At 45.7% G+C, this 20,767-nt stretch overlaps 1 protein-coding gene across 3 annotated transcripts in view; it reads right to left on the bottom strand.

The window, feature by feature from the left end:
* The window catches only part of PPP2R1B (protein phosphatase 2 scaffold subunit Abeta), a 35,925-nt gene that overhangs the window by 2,604 nt on the left and 12,554 nt on the right, over window positions 1–20,767 (bottom strand). For 2 of the 3 annotated variants that reach the window (XM_061203939.1, XM_061203941.1), the window contains 6 exons: window positions 20,522–20,695; window positions 17,053–17,113; window positions 12,700–12,854; window positions 12,190–12,332; window positions 11,696–11,787; window positions 8,905–11,282 (listed from right to left, as the gene is read on the bottom strand). In XM_061203939.1, the coding sequence (XP_061059922.1) occupies window positions 11,266–11,282; window positions 11,696–11,787; window positions 12,190–12,332; window positions 12,700–12,854; window positions 17,053–17,113; window positions 20,522–20,695 (642 nt within the window). In that variant the 3' untranslated portion in view covers window positions 8,905–11,265. Of the gene's footprint in view, window positions 1–7,271; window positions 7,394–8,904; window positions 11,283–11,695; window positions 11,788–12,189; window positions 12,333–12,699; window positions 12,855–17,052; window positions 17,114–20,521; window positions 20,696–20,767 lie in introns of those variants that run through there. The other variant, XM_061203942.1, reaches the window with a different exon arrangement.

The following is a 20,767-nucleotide window of genomic DNA, read 5'->3' on the forward strand; positions in this document are numbered from 1 at the left end:
GGAAAAATATGACCCCAGATTGGAATAATGTTATATTAGCAAATACAGATAACAGGGACTTGCCACTGGCTGTGTGATGCCTATCTGTTCAAGATTTGCTCAATCAAGGAAATACACGTGGTGATACTGTCCCACTACTGATGGCGAAAGAAATCTGCCTCCACCAAAATCTCTGAAGGAAAAAGAACCAGAGAGAAAAGGAGGTTTGCTTCTCTTTGGGGATTGCAATTTAGGAAGTAAAATTGATACAGAGATATTTGCACTTTGTAGAAAGGGCAAGGTTATTTGCTTATTTCTGAACGGAGGAGGGTGGTCTTTGCTGGATGTTTGGTTTGTGAAAGAGTTACTTTTGATTAAATTAATCTAATTGTAGTCATTTTTTCTGTGTGCTTTTTTTTTTTTTTAATTACTAAGAAAATGGTGAGTTCAATAGCTTTGGTATTTTGAGTGCAAATCATAATAGCTCCAATGTGAAAAAAATCAAAATGTAACCTGTCACTCAATGTTAGAAAATTGCTTAAAATGCAGTTTAATAAATGATCTTTGTATCAAACGTAATTTAAATGGGGTACTTTTCTACAAGGAAAATGTACTGTTTTTACGTTTCCAACCCTCTTGAATTAATTAAAATAAAAACAACTTGTTTTCCAAGAGCCTGGGTGATATGAATGTCAGGTGGATGAGCTAGGGCCTTTCCCTCATCAGGCCTCGGGTGGAATTTTGAAAAGTATGGAAGGTGGCTGTGTTCCCTGAGCGCTGGTGCTCATTTCAGGCTGCAGAAAAGGACAGTGGATAATATGTTCTCATTGACGTCAGCAGGGTAAATAATACCTTGCTCTGAAATCGCCGGAGTACCCGGTAGCTGCTGAGAACGCTGACGGAAGCGCTGCTAACCGCACTCTGCACACGGACAAGGCCAGGGCTGCCTGGGGCTCCTGGACTTTCAGAGACGGAGCCGGGCAAGGACCTCTGAAACAGCAGGAGGGGAGGCGGGCGCCTCGGGCTCACCTATGACAAGCTGCAGGGCAAAGGGAGGGAATGGGGGCCCAGCCAGACACTGGCACTTACGATGGCACATCTTCTGTGCGAAAGGTTTCAACGCTGCGCGCGCGCACACACACATGCACACACTGTGGTCCCCCTCCGAGAGGCAGGAACCAGCAGCTCAGTGCCCTCGGGTGCTGGAGAATCCGTTTGCGGAGGCATTTGGGGCACTCTCATACGTTCGAGACTTGTTTTAGTGCCAGACCCTGAATGAAAGGGCACTATGAAGTCCTACTTTCTGGGACTTCCCTGGCGGTCCAGTGCTTAAGACTCCACGCCTCCACTGCAGGGGGCACAGTTTCCATCCTTGGTCGGGGAACTAAGATCCCGCAGGCCAAGTGGTGCGGCCAAAAAAAAAAAAAAAATCCTACTTTCTGGCAGCAAGTTTAGGCTTTGGTTTCACTCAGACCATTCCAGTTGAGCCCGTGCTGTAGAACTGAGACAGCGTCCAAACTGAGGGATCATCCACTGGCCCTGGTGGGAGTGGAAGGCCTGGGGGAGACGGCCAAGGGCGGGAAGAGCGCGGAGCCATCCCCAACGACTTGCCCTGCTGCCTCGCACCGCTTGCCTCAGGCGCTCAGTCCTGCCCCAAACGGCTGTTGTCTCTGTTTGCAACCGAGAATTCAGTAACACTGCGTTGCAATTGCTTTTTCCTTTTTTTAAAGGAAAACACTATTATTTCAGTAACGAAGTTTTACAAACTTTCCCCTTTCCCACCAAGTTTCTCCATCATTTGGATTTTGTGTTGCCAAAAACAACACCCCGTGTCCAGGGTACAGGCAAAAATAACAGACCTGCCTGCAGAGACTGGCCAGAACTTTAGCCGCCAGTCAAGCCCTTGACCTTCACGTTGTGCAGAACATCTTTCGGTCTGTGGCCTTCGTGAGCCAAAGGCTCAAGGGCGACCTGAGCTCCAGATCCAGGGCCTCTGCCCAGCTGGGCTGGGGTCTAGAGCTTGTCAGCTGTGCCCACACCTCCAAGGGGATGCCGTGTCTGCAGTCACCAGAGCCCACCTCCGTCGCCGCCAGTCAGGGCCCCACCCAAGGTTCTGTTGTTGGCCATCTGCTCCTTTCCACCCCACTAGTTCTTAAGTTGAGGTTTCACAGATCCCTTCGACATGCTGATGAAAGCTTTGGATCCTCTTCCTAGGAAACATACGTACACAGACATACAACTTTAGACAGATCATTTCAGGGGAGGAGTTGGTTCCTGGACCCCCTAAGGCCCGTTCACGGGGTTAGAGGAGTTTCTAACCCCTGACTCAGAGCACTAGCAACTCGGTCTGCAACCCCTCGCGCTTCAGAGTTACCGTTCTGGTAGGGCCTCCCTGCTGAGCGCTCCCATCCCTCCCTGGGTGGATCCGGGTAGGGAGAGAGCCCCCTGCTCTGCCTGCAGCCCCAGGGCACCATGGGAGGAAGTTCTGGGCTTTGTGCACTAAATCCTGGGTGCCACACAGCTACAAAATAAATGCCACCTGCACAGGGTACAGCTGCTCTGCCCTTCTCATTTTGGCCCCAGTGATGTCACTTCAAATAAATGATAAGGCAGTACACCTGAAACTAACACAACATTGTAAATCAACTATACTCCAATAAAAATTTTTAAAATTTTAAAAAAGAAAAGAAATGACAAGGCGGAGGAGCTCTGGAGGGATGGAATATTGCCCACGGCTCATACTTTACAGTGTCCCCTTGGGAGACAGATGTGGGTCTTGACTGAAGTGAAGGGGTTGGACCCTCACCTCAGACACTAGCCATCACTAGCAAATCACTGAGGCCAAACCCAAAAGCCAGGTCAGGCCGAGTGCAGAGCTTGCTCTGTGCCTCCAGCCGTTCGACTAAGGAGCCTTCCTGCTATAGATGTCCCAGTCCGCTGGTGCAGCTGAATTCCTCTGGACCCATAGCTGCAAATACCCCTAGGGAGCATTGATAGCTGCCTTTGTATAAATTTCTAAGGGACTTTCCCAAGCGCATTGACTCAGAGCTGGTGTGAAGCCCAGGTGAAGCAGGTGCAGGGCTGAGCCACCAGGTGAGGAACCCGGATGCGGGGAGAGAGGACACTGCCTGTGGGAGGTGGACTCTCCCTGCAGCTGAGCCCCCAAGAGCTGGCTGGGCAGAGAGCTCAGAAAATCTGGGCCCAGAAGACAGAGGTACCGGGGATCTGGCCTCTTGGAGGGAGAAGCCATCGCTCTCCCTGTCAGGCAGGCTTTGAGAGCTTCTGACTCCATCTCTCTCTTCACTCCCTGAATGGGGCCTGAGATACCAAAAGGGGGCCTGACTGGGAACCCTGACCCTCAGGAGTGAGTGCATCACCACCACGCCAGGGCCACCCACAGAGCTGGGGGGTGGAACACAAATGAACTGAGGGAAAGGCCCCAAGGCCTTTCCTAGGAGCGGGCCATGCTGCGGGACCTTGAGTTCCCAGCAAGTTCCCAGCCGAAACGACTCCAGCCTGGGGCCCGCTAGAACTGCCCTCTGGTCACTAGAGAAGCCCAGATGTTTAGCAGGGTCCCTGTGCCAGCCGAGAGAGGGCCAAAGGGCAGCTAGGCAGTTGGAGCAGGCCCCGGGGACGAAAGGGCTGGGCAAGGAGGGCCTGGCCAGGAGCAGATTTGGGAGAACAGAGCCTAGCTTCCCCGGCCCACCCCCTGGAGCAGCCACTCTGGCCAGAAAGGCCCACCAGGTAGGGTGGAGCCTACCCATTCTCTGCCAGGGACAGCCCGGGAGGCAGCAGGGAACCTCTGGCTGAGTCCTCGGCCCCTGGCACCACTCCCAGCCCTGCCGCTAACCTGGGCAAATCATTGCAAAGGCCCATTATCCCAGCGGTAACTTGGGAACATAGACTAGCTGAGTTAACCACAGCTTTACTGCAAGGTTCGGACGCAGCCTGGCCCAGCACGGCCTCCAACAAGAAAGCACTCAGAAGACCCCCAGCTCCCTTTAATGGCTTGTCACAGTATCGCACCTCTCCCTGTCTTGTTCTCATTTAACTCTTGAGCATCCCAACACTGGACACAGAAAATGGTTGCTTGGTGCCTACAACATCCTGTCACAGACTTAAGAGTGGCTGCCCTATTCTGAGCACCTGCTCCAGGTTAAGAACCAAGAACTTTGCCCAGGATCTCTTTGTTTTCAGTGATGAGTTCTGGGCAGCACCAGCCATGGGTACCACAGATGAAGGAACATCCATGAGAATCCATGTCCCACCTAGGAGGCCTTTTTCATCCATCTCCCAACTTCTAAGGCCAAGCTCCTGGAGAGAGAAGGGCTGGAGGGCCTGGGTATCTTTCTCTGCAGAGACAGCTGCTTGGTCCCCAGCCCACAGAGAGGAGAAGGCGCCAAGAGGAGGCAGGGCGTGCAGACACTGCTCCACTGGCCCTGGGAGCGGTCCGCGCCGACCTCCCCGGCACTGACCCCGGTGATCAGTCCTCAGCTGGATTGGACGCAGGCCTCCTGTAGTCTTTCTGGGCTTAAGAGAACTAATCCTGCAACCCTGAGGTTGGCCCTTCCTTAAGGAGCTCTTAGCCTTTAGGCACCCACAGCCAAGCTCCTTAGAACTGCCCTGGAGACCCTCAGGCAGCCCTAGGCTCCCCTGACCTGCCCTCAGGAGAGAAAGGACAGGACAGCAGCCCCTCCGCCCCCAGGAAGCTGGCTCCGAAGGGAGCCGAGACTCCTGAGCTGCTGGACAGTCCCCCACCTCGGGCTAGCGGGACTGCTGGTTCACCAGTAGGTGCTGGTTTAGAACACAGAGGAGAGCCAGGTGCCAGAAGGCAGACGCCAGAGATCCTAGGGGCCCAAACGACTGAGTTTGGGGAAAATAAGGAAAACTGGAAAAACCAGAAGTAGAAACAAGGGTAGAAGGAGTGCAGGAGGTGCAATCTCAGTGGAGACTGGGGGCACGGGGGCCGGGCTCCGGCCAGTGTCTGTGCGGGACAGGCCGTCAGGACAGAGAGAAGAGGAAGAGGAGGGCAGATTTGGCACGTCGGTGCCTGCAAGCGTTATTTATGATGCGTCCCTCGATTTGAGCCTCCGAACCCGGGCTCGGCCTGGAGCCTGACTGTCCCTCGCAGCTGCTCCTTCCTGCAATAACAAGACTGACATCACTGTTGTCAGGGAAATGGTGTTTTGATTAAAATCATGTGACAGCTACTTCGTGATTCAATAAACAAATCCTCTGTTAACCCTCGCCTGACAGAGGCCCATCAGCAGCCCTGTCGTCAGAGAGCAGCCCTCGGACCGTCCAGGAGGGCAGTCCCGCCCGGCTAGGAGGGAAGACCACCGTCCGCCGCCAGGAAGGAGCTGCCGAGCTGACCCGGGGTGGGCAGGGAGCGCGAGGCAGCCGCACTGCTCCCCTGCACGAGGCGGGGGCCACAGGCGACATCCAGAGCACAGACTGCTCCGCAGACACCAAGGGCCAGTCTGGGAGGAACCAAGTAGACACCCTTCGCCAAAGGAACTGGCTCTCACCCCGTGGGGTCATTCCCTCTTGGACCAAGGGGCAGGCCAGACCCCTGGGAGGTCGAACGGCTCCCGCGAGGCCCAGAGGCCAGTGGACATTGGAGGCAGTTCCCAGGGCTCTCGGGACCCTCTGACCCCGTCGGGGCAGATGGGCGAATTTGCTATGGGCCACGGACAGTGAGTGAGTGAGGGGTTAAGAACAATTTCTGGTTTGCAGTTGGATGACTTCCTGGATCACTCACTTGGCTGCTGGCCCCTGACACGCAGGGCTCTGCCTGGCAACAGCCAACTCCCTTTCCATCTCACCCTCGAGTCCTTTTCCTTAAGTGAAACAAACGCGGGGAAGGCTCCCTGAGTCACGGGGCAGGGGATTTTTCTGGGTTAAGTGATCTGCAGCCTCAGAGGCCTAGCAGTGCCTTGCCTCCGTTGCTAGAAAAGACGCCCAAATAGACACGACAAGGTTGGGGGAAGTTTCTCGACCAGCTGAGAAACAGAGCTGCCAGCACCTACCACACTGCTGCAAGGATTCAGTGAGATTTTGCCAGGTGCCTGACAAGATGCCTGCACAGTTACTGAGGCTCGAGTCTCGAGGAACAGCAGCTAATACTGTTTCCCCAGCTTGTGGCCATCAGGGGCCGCCTACAGACCTGGCAAGTCTGCCACAGAGGGGTCGCCTCAACTATTCCACTTGCAGATCAAAGGCAAACCGTGCATTTAATGGCATGGCCAGTTGACCCTGAGTGTGTAGGAAAACATACTCCTTTCTTCCCAAGGAAGTCTGTGGTTTAGGTCTAAAAATTTGTGACTATTGTGCCTACTCTTTCGGCCACGGTATCTTCTCTGAGGCCAAGTTCAGTGAAACAGAGGTAAGGACGAAAGGGCCCAGGGCTGCCGAGGCTGCAAGCAGCAGTCACCCCGGCACTTCCTCCCGCGGGGCAGCCGCCGCAGGAACAGCCGGGAGCTGCCGGCCCGGGGAGAACAGTGCACAGCACGGCAGGAAGGGGAGAACATTCTAAGATGAAAGACTGCAGTTCAGGGCCTGGACAATAGCACAAGGTTCGCATGGCCCCCGTTCACAGAAAATGAAGGAAAAGCCATAAAGATTTATAAGACAAACTTTTTGATGTTAGAAGCTTCACCAAGCAAACCCACTGGCGTGGGTGCGAAAATACCAGTATCTTCCAAATAAACTAAGTGCAGCCTGACATCAGCACACGGCAGCCAGACCCTCTGTGCTGCGCTTCTGAACGTATCTGTAGGTCATAAGTCACCCTCCTAACAAACAGCCCCAGGGCAGTGGCCGGCACCAACTTTGCTGAACTTGAACTTTGGCATACCTCCTCCAGAGGGGTGTCAAGTGGGGTTTGTGAAACTTTCGGACTCTTACCCAGTAAAATTGACAGAAGTGGTTTTTTCCTTGAATGGAAGCGACCACCTGAGAGGAATTGTAGCAAATGAGAACTGTCTACTCTGTGAGGTGAGTGGGAATAGCAACTCTTCAGCAAACCTCCTCTGTCCTCTGCATGGGGGCAGAGCCACATGAGTGACAGAGCGCTGGCAAGCCCACCCCACCCCTCAGAAAGCACTCCCAGAAGGAGGGACAAGAAACAGGGCAACAGGCTTTACAAATACACTCCCGTGGCCCTAAAAACGTGATCGTCCCCTCAGGGAGCGAGGTAAAGATCTGGCTGCCCTGCCTCGCTGGCTGCCCTCCGCCCACACCTCAGTCCAAACCAAGGAAGGACTCAGGCCAGGAGTGTCTGCAGCACTTACCTTCCCAGTGTCCTCTCCAGGCCCTCTGGGTCTCAGCAAGTGGTTCTTGTCAGCCCCAGGGGCGCTGGGCTCTTCACTGTCCTTCACAGGAAAATCTAGCTTCCTCAGCCTTTGGGCCACCACTAGAGATACAGACAGCAGACTGTCACCGTCCCAACCAGGCCACGTCCCCCTAAGCCCACCTGCAATGCCTCAGGGGTTCCAGCCCTGCAATGGGGAAGCACATGGGTCTCTGTGCAGGGAGAGCTGGTTCACCTCAGGACCTGACTGAAGGTGGCTTTTCCTCGAGAGCCATGGAAAGTGCTACCCCACAGGGCCGCTGGTACCGGCTGGGTGCTCCCCCAGGTCTGGGTCACTGACAGCCTACAGAGCCCCAGCCAGACAGAAAAGACCTGACTCCTTTCAGAACTGACGACATCAGTTTAAGACAACAACTCTGAATAAAGAAATGACTTGGCTTCTCTACCCAATGAGTAATTAAACTCTCTTCATCCTCCAGATTTCCGTCTCAACTGAACATTATATAATTTCCTGGAAACAGCAGGCTCGTGGAGGCAAACGGGGAATAGTGAGACTATTCTAGGTACAAAAAAAAAGACTGGAGACATGTGCGTGAACAGGAAAGAGGAGCAAGGAACTGGATGGGAACAGGAATATGAGAGAATCAGAGAGAAACAATTACATAACATCAGACCACAATCGCTTCATTGTTAAACCAAGGAGAACAAGGTGACAGCTCCTTCTCCCTCCACAGTTTATATCCAGGCAGTGCAGAAAGGAGGTTTTAAGACAAGAATGCCAGGAGGAAAAAAAAAAAGTGTCAGAGGAATTTAAGTGAAAGGCAAGAAACAAGCACCCAACTTGTTTGGCCACCCTGCCCTGCCATCCCCAGGGGGTTGGGACCAATGTGATTTCTACAGGACAGATTTTTAACTCCATAACAACACAGCGATTAATAAAATTGCAACAAGCCAGCATTACCACAGCCTAACCATTGGGTCAGGAATGACACATCTGATTCCCCTGGAGGTCCATGCAAGCATCTTGGATACTTGGATAAGACAGCTCAAAGGTCAGGCTGCTGTCTCTGTTGAGTCAAGACAAGCTGTCCAGCAAAGACCCCCGGGGCCTAGGATCACAGTGGCCAAGCTGTGGTATTTCTGTGAGCTGAGGGCTATTATTTCAACAAAGTCTCGTTAGAAACCATACATTAACCTGTTTCTTCTTATGAAACAGAATGCACTTCGGGTTCCTATCTTCATGGCAGCACAGACAGACAAAAAAGATCTGGTCTCTTAAGCCTGTGAGGGCTAAACCCCATAAATATTATAGAAAGAAACACTAAGGTGAATTCCACTACTGATGAGACTTTCATTGACATATGTTGTATATATGTCTCTGCTTCACTTTCCTAGTCAATCAGACAACTGCTGTAAACTGCCTAGGATGGATAAGTATGGCAGTGCTTAGTCCAGGCATTGTACAATCCAAGTGGAACGGGGACTGGAGAAGGGCCACAAAAAGCTTGTTTCTTAAAAGCAGTGAAATTCCTTCATTGTGTCAACAGGGTAATGAGAAGCAGTCTGGTACCTTGCATGACTTGTTCCACACACAAAACACACCAGAGCACAGGTTTTAGAAATTAACTGAACATATTTTTATTGAGCACCTACTATATACACCAGACACTGACCTAGGTGCTGGTGCTACAGATACAGCAGAGGACAAAACAGACAAAAATCCCAGCCCTTACAGAGCTCCTGGAGCTTACATTCCAGTGAAATCAAGACAAGAAAACTAATCCATGGAGAAAATGACAAAGTTATGAGCCAAAGAACAATTCTTCTGAGGAGTAACAAAAGGGATTCCCTATTGTTTAAGTCAGAAAGAAACAATGAAGTCCCTTTGGGGTCACCCAAAAAGACAGGGCCCTGCTGAGCTCCCTGACCCAGCCTGAGAAAGCAAGGGCTTGCTGTCTACCCTTTATCACAGTTTTAGGGTAGAGGTCAATGCACAGAGCTCCCCAGGGGGTCCACTAGGCCATTTAAAAGTCTATCCCAAAACCAATGGCATTTCCAACCAGAGGAAAGCAATGGTTGTGCAAATTTGTTTCAATCAAGACAACAGTCTCTCAAATATGAAATTCAATGAAGACAAACAAAACCTGCAGATAATAAAAAACCAAAAAGAACCATGAAACTAAAATTGTTTACAGCATAGTAGTTTAAGATATTAAAATGAGAATGTAGAAAAGATTATTGCCTAGGAAAGTATTTAACCCTTAGCCCAAAAGTAATAAAATAGAAACATACTATAAACTAGCTTGGCAGTTTTAAATGCAGGCAGGTAATTCTGATTTTAAATGTTCTGTTTTTCTAAGGTAAGACAAACTTGCAAGTATTTGGTCAAACTTGGTTTTATGAAATGGTTTAACGTACAAAGTTTTCTAGGAGTCTTTGGACCTTCACAAAACAGAACAGGGCTCGCTGGGTTTAAGAGACTGTGAATGAAAGAAACAGTCTGAAAACCAAAATGGAAACAAGGAAACTACATAGCGAGATGCACTGAGAGAAAAATAAGCTACAATAAAACCTCATTAATTAAAAATGCATAGGGACAAGTTGAGTTTGACTAGGTGAAAAATGTTCATAAATTTTAAAGAAAAAATATTTAAATTATCCATTAAATACATATGTATATATATCAGAGATAAAGAGTAAATTGAATGCATCTAAATAAAGGTGAGGCCTCATAAAGATCCTCACGGAAGGTATTTTAATATAATTGAAAAGAGTGATTAGTAACTAGCATATCGAGTGGTAAAAGGGTGCTTTTTAAGGAGCGTTAAAATTGTTTAAGTAGTTCAGACCCAACAGGCTTCCTCACGTACTATTAATTTGCTTCAGCAAACCCTTCAGCTTAACTCATTATCTTCAATTCCAGGAGGAACTAATGAGGTTTTACTGTAAAAGTAGAAAAACAAACATTTCAAATGATAAGATTCCAGCATCACCTACACCAAAAAATTAGTAATGAAACTTCAGTTTGGAGAGCTACTACTGTACAGTGTAGCAAGGACTGAATGTTCACACAGCCGGAAGGAGAACCAGGTAAAGAGCAGGAAATCCTCACAGTGGATTATACCAGTGGTTCCTTCACTCATTAGAAATACAACCGCAATCTTACAGTCAAACCGTAGAACCACTGCTTATTAGGAGGCACTAAATTTTAAGTTTCTCAGCGGGGAGAAAGAAGAGTATTTTTGAATGCAGTCACAGTGGGGAGCTGTGGAAAATGAGTTCGGTTTCAACATGACACATTAGCGGCAAGATGCATCTGCACTTCAGGTTTCTGAATGACATGATTACAGTCAAAATCGAGCAAAGAAAAACCAAAACAACCAACACATGAACCCTGAGCTTCCACATTCCCCTTTCAGGTGAGACACTGAGGCAGACCATCATTAGCCAGGAAAATATGGCTCTCACTACAGTTAAATCTCAATGTGTCTCCCAAGTGGAGTGCTTATCAAATAAGTTATTCTAAACCATGTATATTTAACTTTGGAATGATGGAGACACACCGATACATATAAACATCAAAAGAATCACTCTGTTCCACGTCTGGGTCCAAACCTGTCCAGGCTTGGTGGAATACTAAGTGGCCGGGGCCTGATTAAACAATGAGGATGCAGGAGATCAGATGGCGCTAAATAAATCAATAGGAGACAGCCAAGAAATGACTGTGCAAGTGTCAGGAACTGGTCACAAACAATAAGAACAGTTAAAATATAATTATCCCAACAAGGAAGACAAGTAAAAAACAATCTTTAGAAAGAATCGAGTCACTGAAATTTGATTTCTTGTTAGTTGTTGCCGTTTGCTCAGATGAGGTCTTGAAGGTTTTCCATTTTTTCTCTCCACCCAGTTCAAGAACACATGGACAAGAAATCTGTGATAAGAATTTAGTAAAGTCTTTCCCCTCCTGCTCCTCGTTATGCCAATGCAAGCACTAGAAAATTCCAAACAAAATCAAGTTAGTGCTACAGAAACTTCATGAACTATCTATGCGAACATTAAGCACAACAAAAATGATCCAAAAGCATAAGACTATGTATGAGCTTCTCGCTGTGGTCAGTTTCTTTACTCTGTCAGGCTAATCAAAAGTTAAACTTTAAAAACTAATTAAAATCCAAACAAAAAAACTGTTCTTACCAGTAAGAAGCATATCCCTACCCAGCCCTAGACATGGAATTGGGAAAATGGCCAGCTCAGTGGTGGGCCAAGAAGGTTCTACCCAAAGAGAAGACACGCATTCCAGGAGCTTACCACCTCCCAGGTCCAGATGCTCATCGCCTGGCCCACTTAACACCACTCATACCCCGTTAGCCGAAGCAAAAGCTGGAAGGCAGAAAACAGACATACCACTTATAGCTTCCTGCGCAAAGTACTTGACATCCACGTCTTCATCTTGGCCTAGCTTCTGTAGTACCGGCTTAACTTCCTCCTGCAAAGCACTAAAATGCAACGGTATCATCTGTGAGAGGCAGTCTTCTGAGCCAGAGAAATGCTTTATGGTGTGTGTGTGTATATATATATTTGCTCTATGGTAATTTTTAAAGTTTAAAATAAAAAAAAATCTTAAAATACCTATAATATAAACTTGACAAGTATTAAATAATTTCTCAGGTTCTCTGCAGAATTAGCTTCGAACAATGATCTACATTATGTACACAGCTTAAATATTAAAGTCAGAGTAGACACACTCAAAACGGGTTGTTAACTTACTTTCTTATTTTCTTTAACCAATCCCACATCCTAGGTGAAGTGAAAATCACCGAATTTAATTTTAGCTATTTCTGCCTATATGGGGTGAAATTTTAAAAGTATTCAAAAAAAGAATAATACTAAAATCTTACTCAGTATCTAGAATTGGTCCAATTTTCTGCAGCGATTTGGCCACATTGAATCGGACGTTTGCTACTTGGTCTCTTGCCATTTTCAATACAACAGGCAGCATCTGCTTAGTGGTTATTTCCTGACCACAGGCTTCAGACAGCGCCTAGAAAAAGAAATAAGACAGCACATTAAAAACACTTTTATTTTTCTAAATATCCCCAAATCTAAAGAGACAATATTTCATAAGAAAGTAACTGGCCAACAGGAAAATGTTTCCAGTGTGAGCATGTGAATGAAGGATACAAGGTAGCAAAGAATCCCAGAATTAGACCAGAATTCAGAACTGACTTGACTACAGATTTTAACACAAATTGAAAAATTGACATTTTTCTCTCATCTCCTAACTGTCCAAATTAATCAGTATAAGAAATATAGTACAAATAGAAGGCCACATATTCAGAATTCATAATACAGTACTGAACAACTGGTTTAACATCTGAGCTTAGCAGTAACAGCTATATAATACTTACATTAATGCAGAATAGAGTGGTCATTCTGTGCAGGTAATTAGGATCATTTGCCATTACTAACACTTTGGGAACGATGGTATTTTGGGCCCACTCTTTACCAAACTTCTGAACTAGTTTCATGAGGTTGTTGGTGGCAGCTTCACGGATGGCATACACTGCAGAAGAGGTGAAGAACATACTGTCGTGCTGCTCACATCATGAGCATAACCTAGTTTACTTCTACTTACATCATCATCAAAGGTGGACCAAAAATAAAACTCTGTAAACATTCCAATTTAGTCAGACTGCAATGGCAAGCATGCTCAGCCATGACTCCTAGTATGCTGATTTGGTCTTATTACAGTTTCAAAATGTATAGAATGTCCAAGGAAAAGGGAGGTAAGGAGCTCATTATACACATCATTAATTAATCAGTGCCAAATGTGAGTGCCAACTATGTGCTATGTGTTACAGAAAGAATGCATAAGATACTGCCCTCAAAGATCACACACTTTAGCAGAAAAATGAAAGCTAATGCATTCCAAGAAGTCATGTGATCTAAGACTGATTATAATGAAGCATGAAATTGTATACTAAAGACCCTGAGGGCTGTAGGAGTTTAGAGGACAGAGAACAGGGAGATCTGGGAAGGCTTTGGGAAAGAGAGGCCTTGCACTGGGCCTTAAAGATTAGGGAGGATTTGTGTAAATGGAGAGAAGAGGGGAGGAATTCCTGGAAAGGCGAAAAAAATTTACCCAGGGCACAAAGGAAAAAACTGAAATCTGGAGACTGTAAGGTTGAACAGTTAGGGTGGAGCCAGAACACAGAGCATCATGAAAGCTAAATTTAGACTTTGTAAGAAAACCAATGATGGGTTTTTAAAGCAAAGTTGTGACCCTATGACCAATGTGGTATTTTAGCAAGATTATTCCAGCAGCAGCAAGAACAGCTGAGAGAATGACAGAAAGGAGGTTATTTAGAGGCCTCTGTTGTCATCTGAACAACAGCAAATAAACACTGAAGACTGACTTGCCTCTTTTTCCCTTAAAAATGTTTGTTGAGACAACATGTCAAATGTCTTCTATGAATATATGTGCCTGCTTTAACCTCGTAATTCCCTACGAGGTCATTTAGCAAAGACATCATAAATCTAGATAATAAAGTCCTGAGCTACGATCTTCTCAACAACTAGTTGCTACATACAGCACTCAACAAAGACCGGTGTGGCAATGCTTCATTTTACGTGTCCGATACGACTCAAAATTTGGGCTTGGATAACAAATCTAGAGTGGTGGGTACTGACTCCTTATTCTACTTCTCTCTCCAGATGGGCCCAACCCTCCTGAGTGATTGACAGCTGTGGCTTGATAGCTATCCAAGCCACAGCTCTGATCCTGGACAATTTCTACAAGGCTTTCGGACAGGAAATACCCAGCTCTTCCCAGTCCATAGATCCTTTTAGGCAATGCCACTGATGAGAACAGGCAAGACAGCTTAGCCAAGGAACTATATAATTTATTACCAACATGCAACCTGACCAAAGCCTGTGGGAGCAGCAACCTGCCGGGAATACCTAGAAGCACTCGCTAAGGAGCAGCTCAAGCGAACTGCTCTGCCCCTAACGCACATTCCCTCCCTTCACACTCACACTCTTTGTCTTGGGCACACCGTCCCCCCGCCACCAACCTCTTCCCATCTGTGTCTTCTCCTCTCATTGTTTTTTTTATTTGCTTGAGATTTTTCTCATCCTAATGCCATTACCACAGGGAAGGGATCTCACTGCCAGAGTAACCAGAGACAGAGCGCTCGGCCTTGACCCAGACCTTAACTGCACTCAACTCTACTTGGCCAGATGCCTACTATGCTCTTGGCTTCTCTCAATTTTGCTGTGAAAAGAATGCAAACCATTCCACGGTTCTGCCTCTCCTCTCTGCTTGTTTTGTCTCTCTCCCTCCCTCTTCTTCCCTCTCCCCTCAAGGTCTGGCTGACTTGCAACGTTCCTCTGACTTTCTAACACACTCTATATGCTCACTAACTTTGGTACTTTTCCCTTCCTCCTATAAAAAATAAATTCCCCTTCTAAATTCCTCCCTCTCATCAATACTATCCACTCAACCGTGCGAAGAGAAGTAAGTGATGCTTTCTTCCTTATAGTTCTCTGGATCTGTTACAATATCCTTTTAGTAGTTTAATAAGCAGAAAAAAGTTTCCAAAAATTTAATTGATCATTGATCACTACATGGCAGTAATCTAAAATGTGAAAACAAAACCCCATGTGATTAAGTATAGAACAGTTTCAGAGCTGACATTTCATTGGTTCAAAGAATTTCATTGGTTCAAAGTTGCAATGCCCACTTAAGTATGCTGCTGCAGAAAAAGACACAAGGGTCTCTGTTGCTCCCAAATTGGAAAAAAAAAATCAGAGAAAAGAGGAAGTATTAATTAACCTGCATTGACAGAACAATCCTACATGGAAAAGGAAAAGGTGTCAGGAATTCAATTCTTCGCAGAACAGGAGGATTTTAAAAGTTCCTCAAAATACATATAGAATACTAACTTTCAAAGAAAGTATGGACTGATCTTCTGGGACTCACTAACATCAAATATTTATCAGAAATAATATAAACACTTTATTTCTAAAAAGAGAAGACTGCCTTTCCTATGATTTGCCAAACCTCAGTTTCATTTAAGAAGAAAAAAAATTAAGCCATAAAAAGGCAACTTTAGAGGACAAGAAAAATAGAAATAAAATCTTCACAATCTAGTTTGAAAACAATGAAATTATCTACATATATACGCCTTTATGAGATTTGCACATTTTTTTCACACTCCTCCTCTTCACTTCCTTAACCATATGATCTCCCATATGATACAACTATGCCCTCAGCAAAACCACCTACATGTACAAGCAGACACAACATCCCCACTCCTCCCAAAGAGTCACCCATAAGCACCCACAGAGGTACGTTCAGTACATAAAGTATATATAAGAAGCTGTGGGGCTTCCCTGGTGGCGCAGTGGTTGAAAATCCGCCTGCCAATGCAGGGGACACGGGTTTGAGCCCTGGTCCGGGAGGATCCCACATGCCGCGGGGCGACTGAGCCCATGCGCCACAACTGCTGAGCCTGCACTCTAGAGCCTGTGAGCCACAACTACTGAGCTCGCGCACCTAGAGCCCGTGCCAACAAGAGAAGCCACTGCAGTGAGAAACTCGCGCACCGCAACAAAGAGTAGCCCCCGCTCGCTGCAACTAGAGAAAGCCCGCGTGCAGCAACGAAGACCCAACTCAGCCAAAAAAAAAAAAAAAAAAAAGAAGCTGTGGAACTGAAGCAGGATACCCATCTTATCCACCAAAATATGGAACCAAAGCTCACAGGACATTGTAAGTCCTCAGGGCCCTCATCTGAACAGATCTCAGACCACACCGAAGCTGCCAGGTCTAGACATGGGGCTGGCACTGGACCTCACTGGTACAGAGGGAACCCCTCCTACCCATTGCTGCCCAGCAGACAAGAGGAGATACCGAGACCTGAGACCTGGTCAAAAAGTCAACTGCTAACAAGTTAACATGAAGTGGCTTTATATAAAACATGAATTGCCTTGTATATTTTGATAAGCAGCAGTTCCAGCTTTTATTTATAACACAGTATGTGGCACTAGAAGAAAAAGATTCTGTGACTGTTGAAATGAACTATGCTATAAATGCAAAGAAAAGATAAAATACTAAAAAAATCTATTTTCTAAATGCTGTCCTATCTGACCCTGCCCTGAGTTCTCAGCTCTCCCTCTCTTAGTATCATGGCAGCAGCAGCCAGGGTACAGGAAGTAAACATGCCTTTCACACAACCAGAAATCTGGGACCTCTCTATCCTAGGCCACAGCTGACGTCTTCCACTCCTAGACACCTCTATTGCACCACTGTATGCCTCCTTCTCTATGTCACCTCAAAGAAGACAAGTAGCCATTTCTCCCCCCAGGCCTTTCTTCTGATTCCAATCCCTATCCGACCCAGTCTACAGTGGCTGAAGACACGAAGATGGCATGGCCGAGTAGAAGACCTTGAGATAAGAAAGGAATGAATATACGTATAAAAGAGACAGTCTGAAAATAATGTAATAGAATGAGTGAGAAATAGGGCAAAGAGATTTTTCAATGAAGAAAATAAAATTTAAGATAGAAAAAAACTGGTAGAAAATAGAAATGTCAAACTTGTGCTCAGAAAAAGCTAACTGGATTTTAATGAAAGCCTGTCTTCATCCCCATACTGGTAAAACAAAATATGGTCAGATTAGGATTCCTTTCTAGAAAGGAAATATATGAACAAAATGGGATATATGCAAAAACATGGGCCTTCCATTAACTTATTTACTTACCATGGTCCACAAGCCAGGCCATACATAAAGAATTCAGCTTCTCATCAAAGAATTCCACACCCTATGGATACAGAAGATTCCATTAATAAACGTCTCCAAAGTTTAGAAATCAAGATGTACTATTTATATTACACCAATGTGACCTGAAACCTAAAAAAAAATGACTTATTTCCAAATAAGCTGAATTCATGGACCAGCCAGAAAAAGAATACCATGAGATTTGATTTACAAACTGTAAACCTATTTTTATTGGATAGAAGTCATAAAGAAGAGCAGAAGTGAGATGGCCCAGGCACTGCTGAGTGGGAGAGAATAGAGTGGCCTGGAGCCAGATACAACACTGCAGACGAGTAGGAAGAGTGCAGCATGCAGTCTGCCAAACAATCTCTAGAATATTTGTAAAAACGAATTACCAGGAAAATACCAGTCAGTAATATTAATAATTCTCAAATTTTCCCCCTTTTGGTTAATATCATAATAAATCCTTAAGGATAAAGAACCTGACATCAAGAGACAGACTTATCTCCAGCTAAAGAGAGTACTCTGGGATCCATGGGAGAAAGCAGAGAGAGGATAAAGCAGGCACAAGAGTACAGTGAAGTGGTCCCAGCACAGTCACAGTGGAACCATCCTACTTCTCTCCACCACTGCTCTCCCCCTCAACGGTGGCCACACCAGCACAGGCTGCAGACAAGCTCCTCGAGCTGATTTACACAGACCCAGCACCGTGGGACTTCACATCATGTGGGCGATCGCTGTGAACTATGCTTTCCCAGCACCTTCCTCTTGAGGTCTACGCGTTCACAGTCTTTAGCTTCTTTGGATCCTAAGAAGTTTCTGACCAGTGATTATGTATTTTCAATAAAGAAATGTAATAAAAGTGCTTTGAATATATGATAAAATGGCTTCATAATAATAGATTATGAACAGGCTTTATTTTAGCACACCCTTAGATTATTACCATGTCCGCTCTCAAAGACTTATTTTTCGTTTCAGATCATGGATTTTTCTTGAGCCTTAATTAACTTTTATTTCCTGATTCTTGTGGTTTAGCCTTACATTCACTCACCATGGTCCATAAGCCAGGCCATACATAAAGTCTTGAAAGAATTTTATAAATTGACTACCTGAAATAAAAGTCTTTATGGATTTTTTTTAAAGGATAAAATACATAATAATAACAAGAAGTTGAAGTTGTATAACAAAATGTTTCTGACTGATGCATGTCACCTCTGCTAGACAAGCATGAGGCAGCCAAAGTCACCAGGTGCCTGTTTCCATACTCCCCCGGAGAGCTACCAACCTTTGCAGGCTTCCCAGGTCTGGGAGGGACACAGGTTAAAGAAATGGTACTAAAATTCACCCTCCCTTCTGGACAGTTATTTCAATCTTTAGCAAACCAGTTAAGCACTGCTGCTTTCGACTCTGGAGAGGTGATTCATGACAGTCACCAGTGAAGAAGAGAAGATGACTCTCAGTACTTGGGAATGGCAGAGGAAAAAAACTGACAGGATGACTCTGCCTGACCCCATTAGCTATATAGGTATCCTCCACTTTTCGAAAGTTCACTTTATATCACTTCACTTTTACAAAAGAGCTGTAAAACAATACGTGTCTTCACTAACCAAAAGAAATATGAAGGGGATTTTTTTAACAAAAAAAGGTGAAAACAGCGTTCAGCATTTGTTTTGCAGCGAGTCAACGAGCCCTTCGACAGGCAGCGTGCACCACAGCAGCAAGAGTGGCCCTGCCCAGCTCCTTCCCCTAGAACTGCACTCAGCTTCTCAGCATCAGGCCGCCATTGCTTTGAACTGTGCCTGTGAGCATCTGTGCTTCATCTTGACTTACTTCCTGTATCTGCTAGCAAGATGTGTCCTAAGGTAATTGCTTCTTCGCTTTACGCCATTTCAGCTTACAAAAGCTTTCTTAGGAATGCTCTACTTTCAAACAGTGGGGGAAACCTGTATATGATAATCTTTGGCATCCATTTTGAAGAATGGGACACTTCACATTTTATAAAACATATGACGTCACACACATGCACAAGACACAAGACACATTTCATAAACTAAGTATACCAAAATAACAATACAAATTCAGTGATCCAAGAAAAGAAAAAATAAATCCCATATGCTATGATATGAAAGGAACAGAAGTGGGGTTGAAAGAGGGGAAACAAACTGTAGTAATGCTGGCTATAAACTGACATATTACGAGCTTTCTCAAAAAATTTTCAGGTATTCATTTTCTCAACAATCAACAAATGTTAAGTGCCTAAGTAATGCCAGGCACTATGGTAAGCACTGGAAATAAAACACTGAACACAGTCCCTGCCCTAAAAGAGATCAGTTGTCTATCTCCTCAACTAGATTTTAACAGACAGTTATAATATACTATAGTAAGTGCAACCAACATGCTGAGGGCACATCAAATTTAGAACTGACGAGGCTATCTACTAAAAAAGAAAGGAAAGGATGTGGCTGTAAAACCCAGCACTGAAATTTTAATTAATTTGAGATCAGTACAACTATCCATGAATCTCAAACAGTAATGTGATAATGTGGACTTTGGCCAAAATACTAGCAAACTTCAACACTCCTTTTTTATATGGAGAGTCCTCAACTCCCTTTAACCAGAATGTAAGAAAAGTGGTAACCAGAGACATTTTGCTCAGAATATAGGCAAACAGGGAAGCTTCCCTGAGCAAAAGTCAAAACTGATTTATCTCAAAACCATACTTCCCTTTCTTCTGAGATAAATATTCCTTAAATCACAGAGACATTTAGTAGCACAAAATCTATGTGACATATACCAAGAAATTAATTATATTCTCCTATGGCTTTGCTTTCAGATAGTGGGGAGGTGAAATGTGTTTCTATAATACCTTTTTGTTAGAAGTTAATGCAGGGCTTCCCTGGTGGCACAGTGGTTGGGAATCCACATGCCAATGCAGGGGACACGGGTTCCAGCCCTGGTTGGGAAAGATTCCACATGCCACAGAGCAGCTAAGCTCATGCGCCACAACTACTGAGCCTGCACTCTAGAGCCCGCGAGCCACAACTACTGAGCCCACATGCCACAACTACTGAAGCCCACACGCCTAGAGCCTGTGCTCCACAACAAGAGAAGCCACTGCCATGAGAAGCCCGCGCACCGCAACGAAGAGTAGCCCCCGCTCGCCGCAACTAGAGAAAGCCCACGCGCAGCAACAAAGACCCAATGCAGCCAAAAATAATAAATAAATAAAATTAAATTTAAAAAAAAGAAAGGATATATAAAGTTAAAAAAAAAAAAAGAAGTTAATGCACTGATGAAAATACAAACCACTCTACAGGCAACTAATAGAGACCATACTTTCATGCGTCTAAATGAACATAACCATAGGAGCTATTTGGGCCTCTTACTTGCCATGGTAAATCTGCTCCACTATCTGATGCTATCCTTCAGTTCACAGAGCACCCATACTCACCAGCTGGCCTGCCAGCAGTGGCATATACTCAATGATGGCCAGCCGGACCCTCCATTTGGCATCTTCAGCCAGCTCCACTATGGCAGGAAGGAGTGATTGAGAGAGCTGCCGGATTCCAATCACTTCATTTACACAGTCCAAATTGGAGATGATGTTCAAACGCACTTCAGGACACTGCAAGTACACAAGCCCCAAAAGACCACATGTAAAGATCAAGTTCTCTGCCCAACATTCTCCTACCACCAC

Source organism: Eubalaena glacialis, chromosome 10 (genome assembly GCF_028564815.1).
Source record: "Eubalaena glacialis isolate mEubGla1 chromosome 10, mEubGla1.1.hap2.+ XY, whole genome shotgun sequence".
NCBI lineage: Eukaryota > Metazoa > Chordata > Mammalia > Artiodactyla > Balaenidae > Eubalaena > Eubalaena glacialis.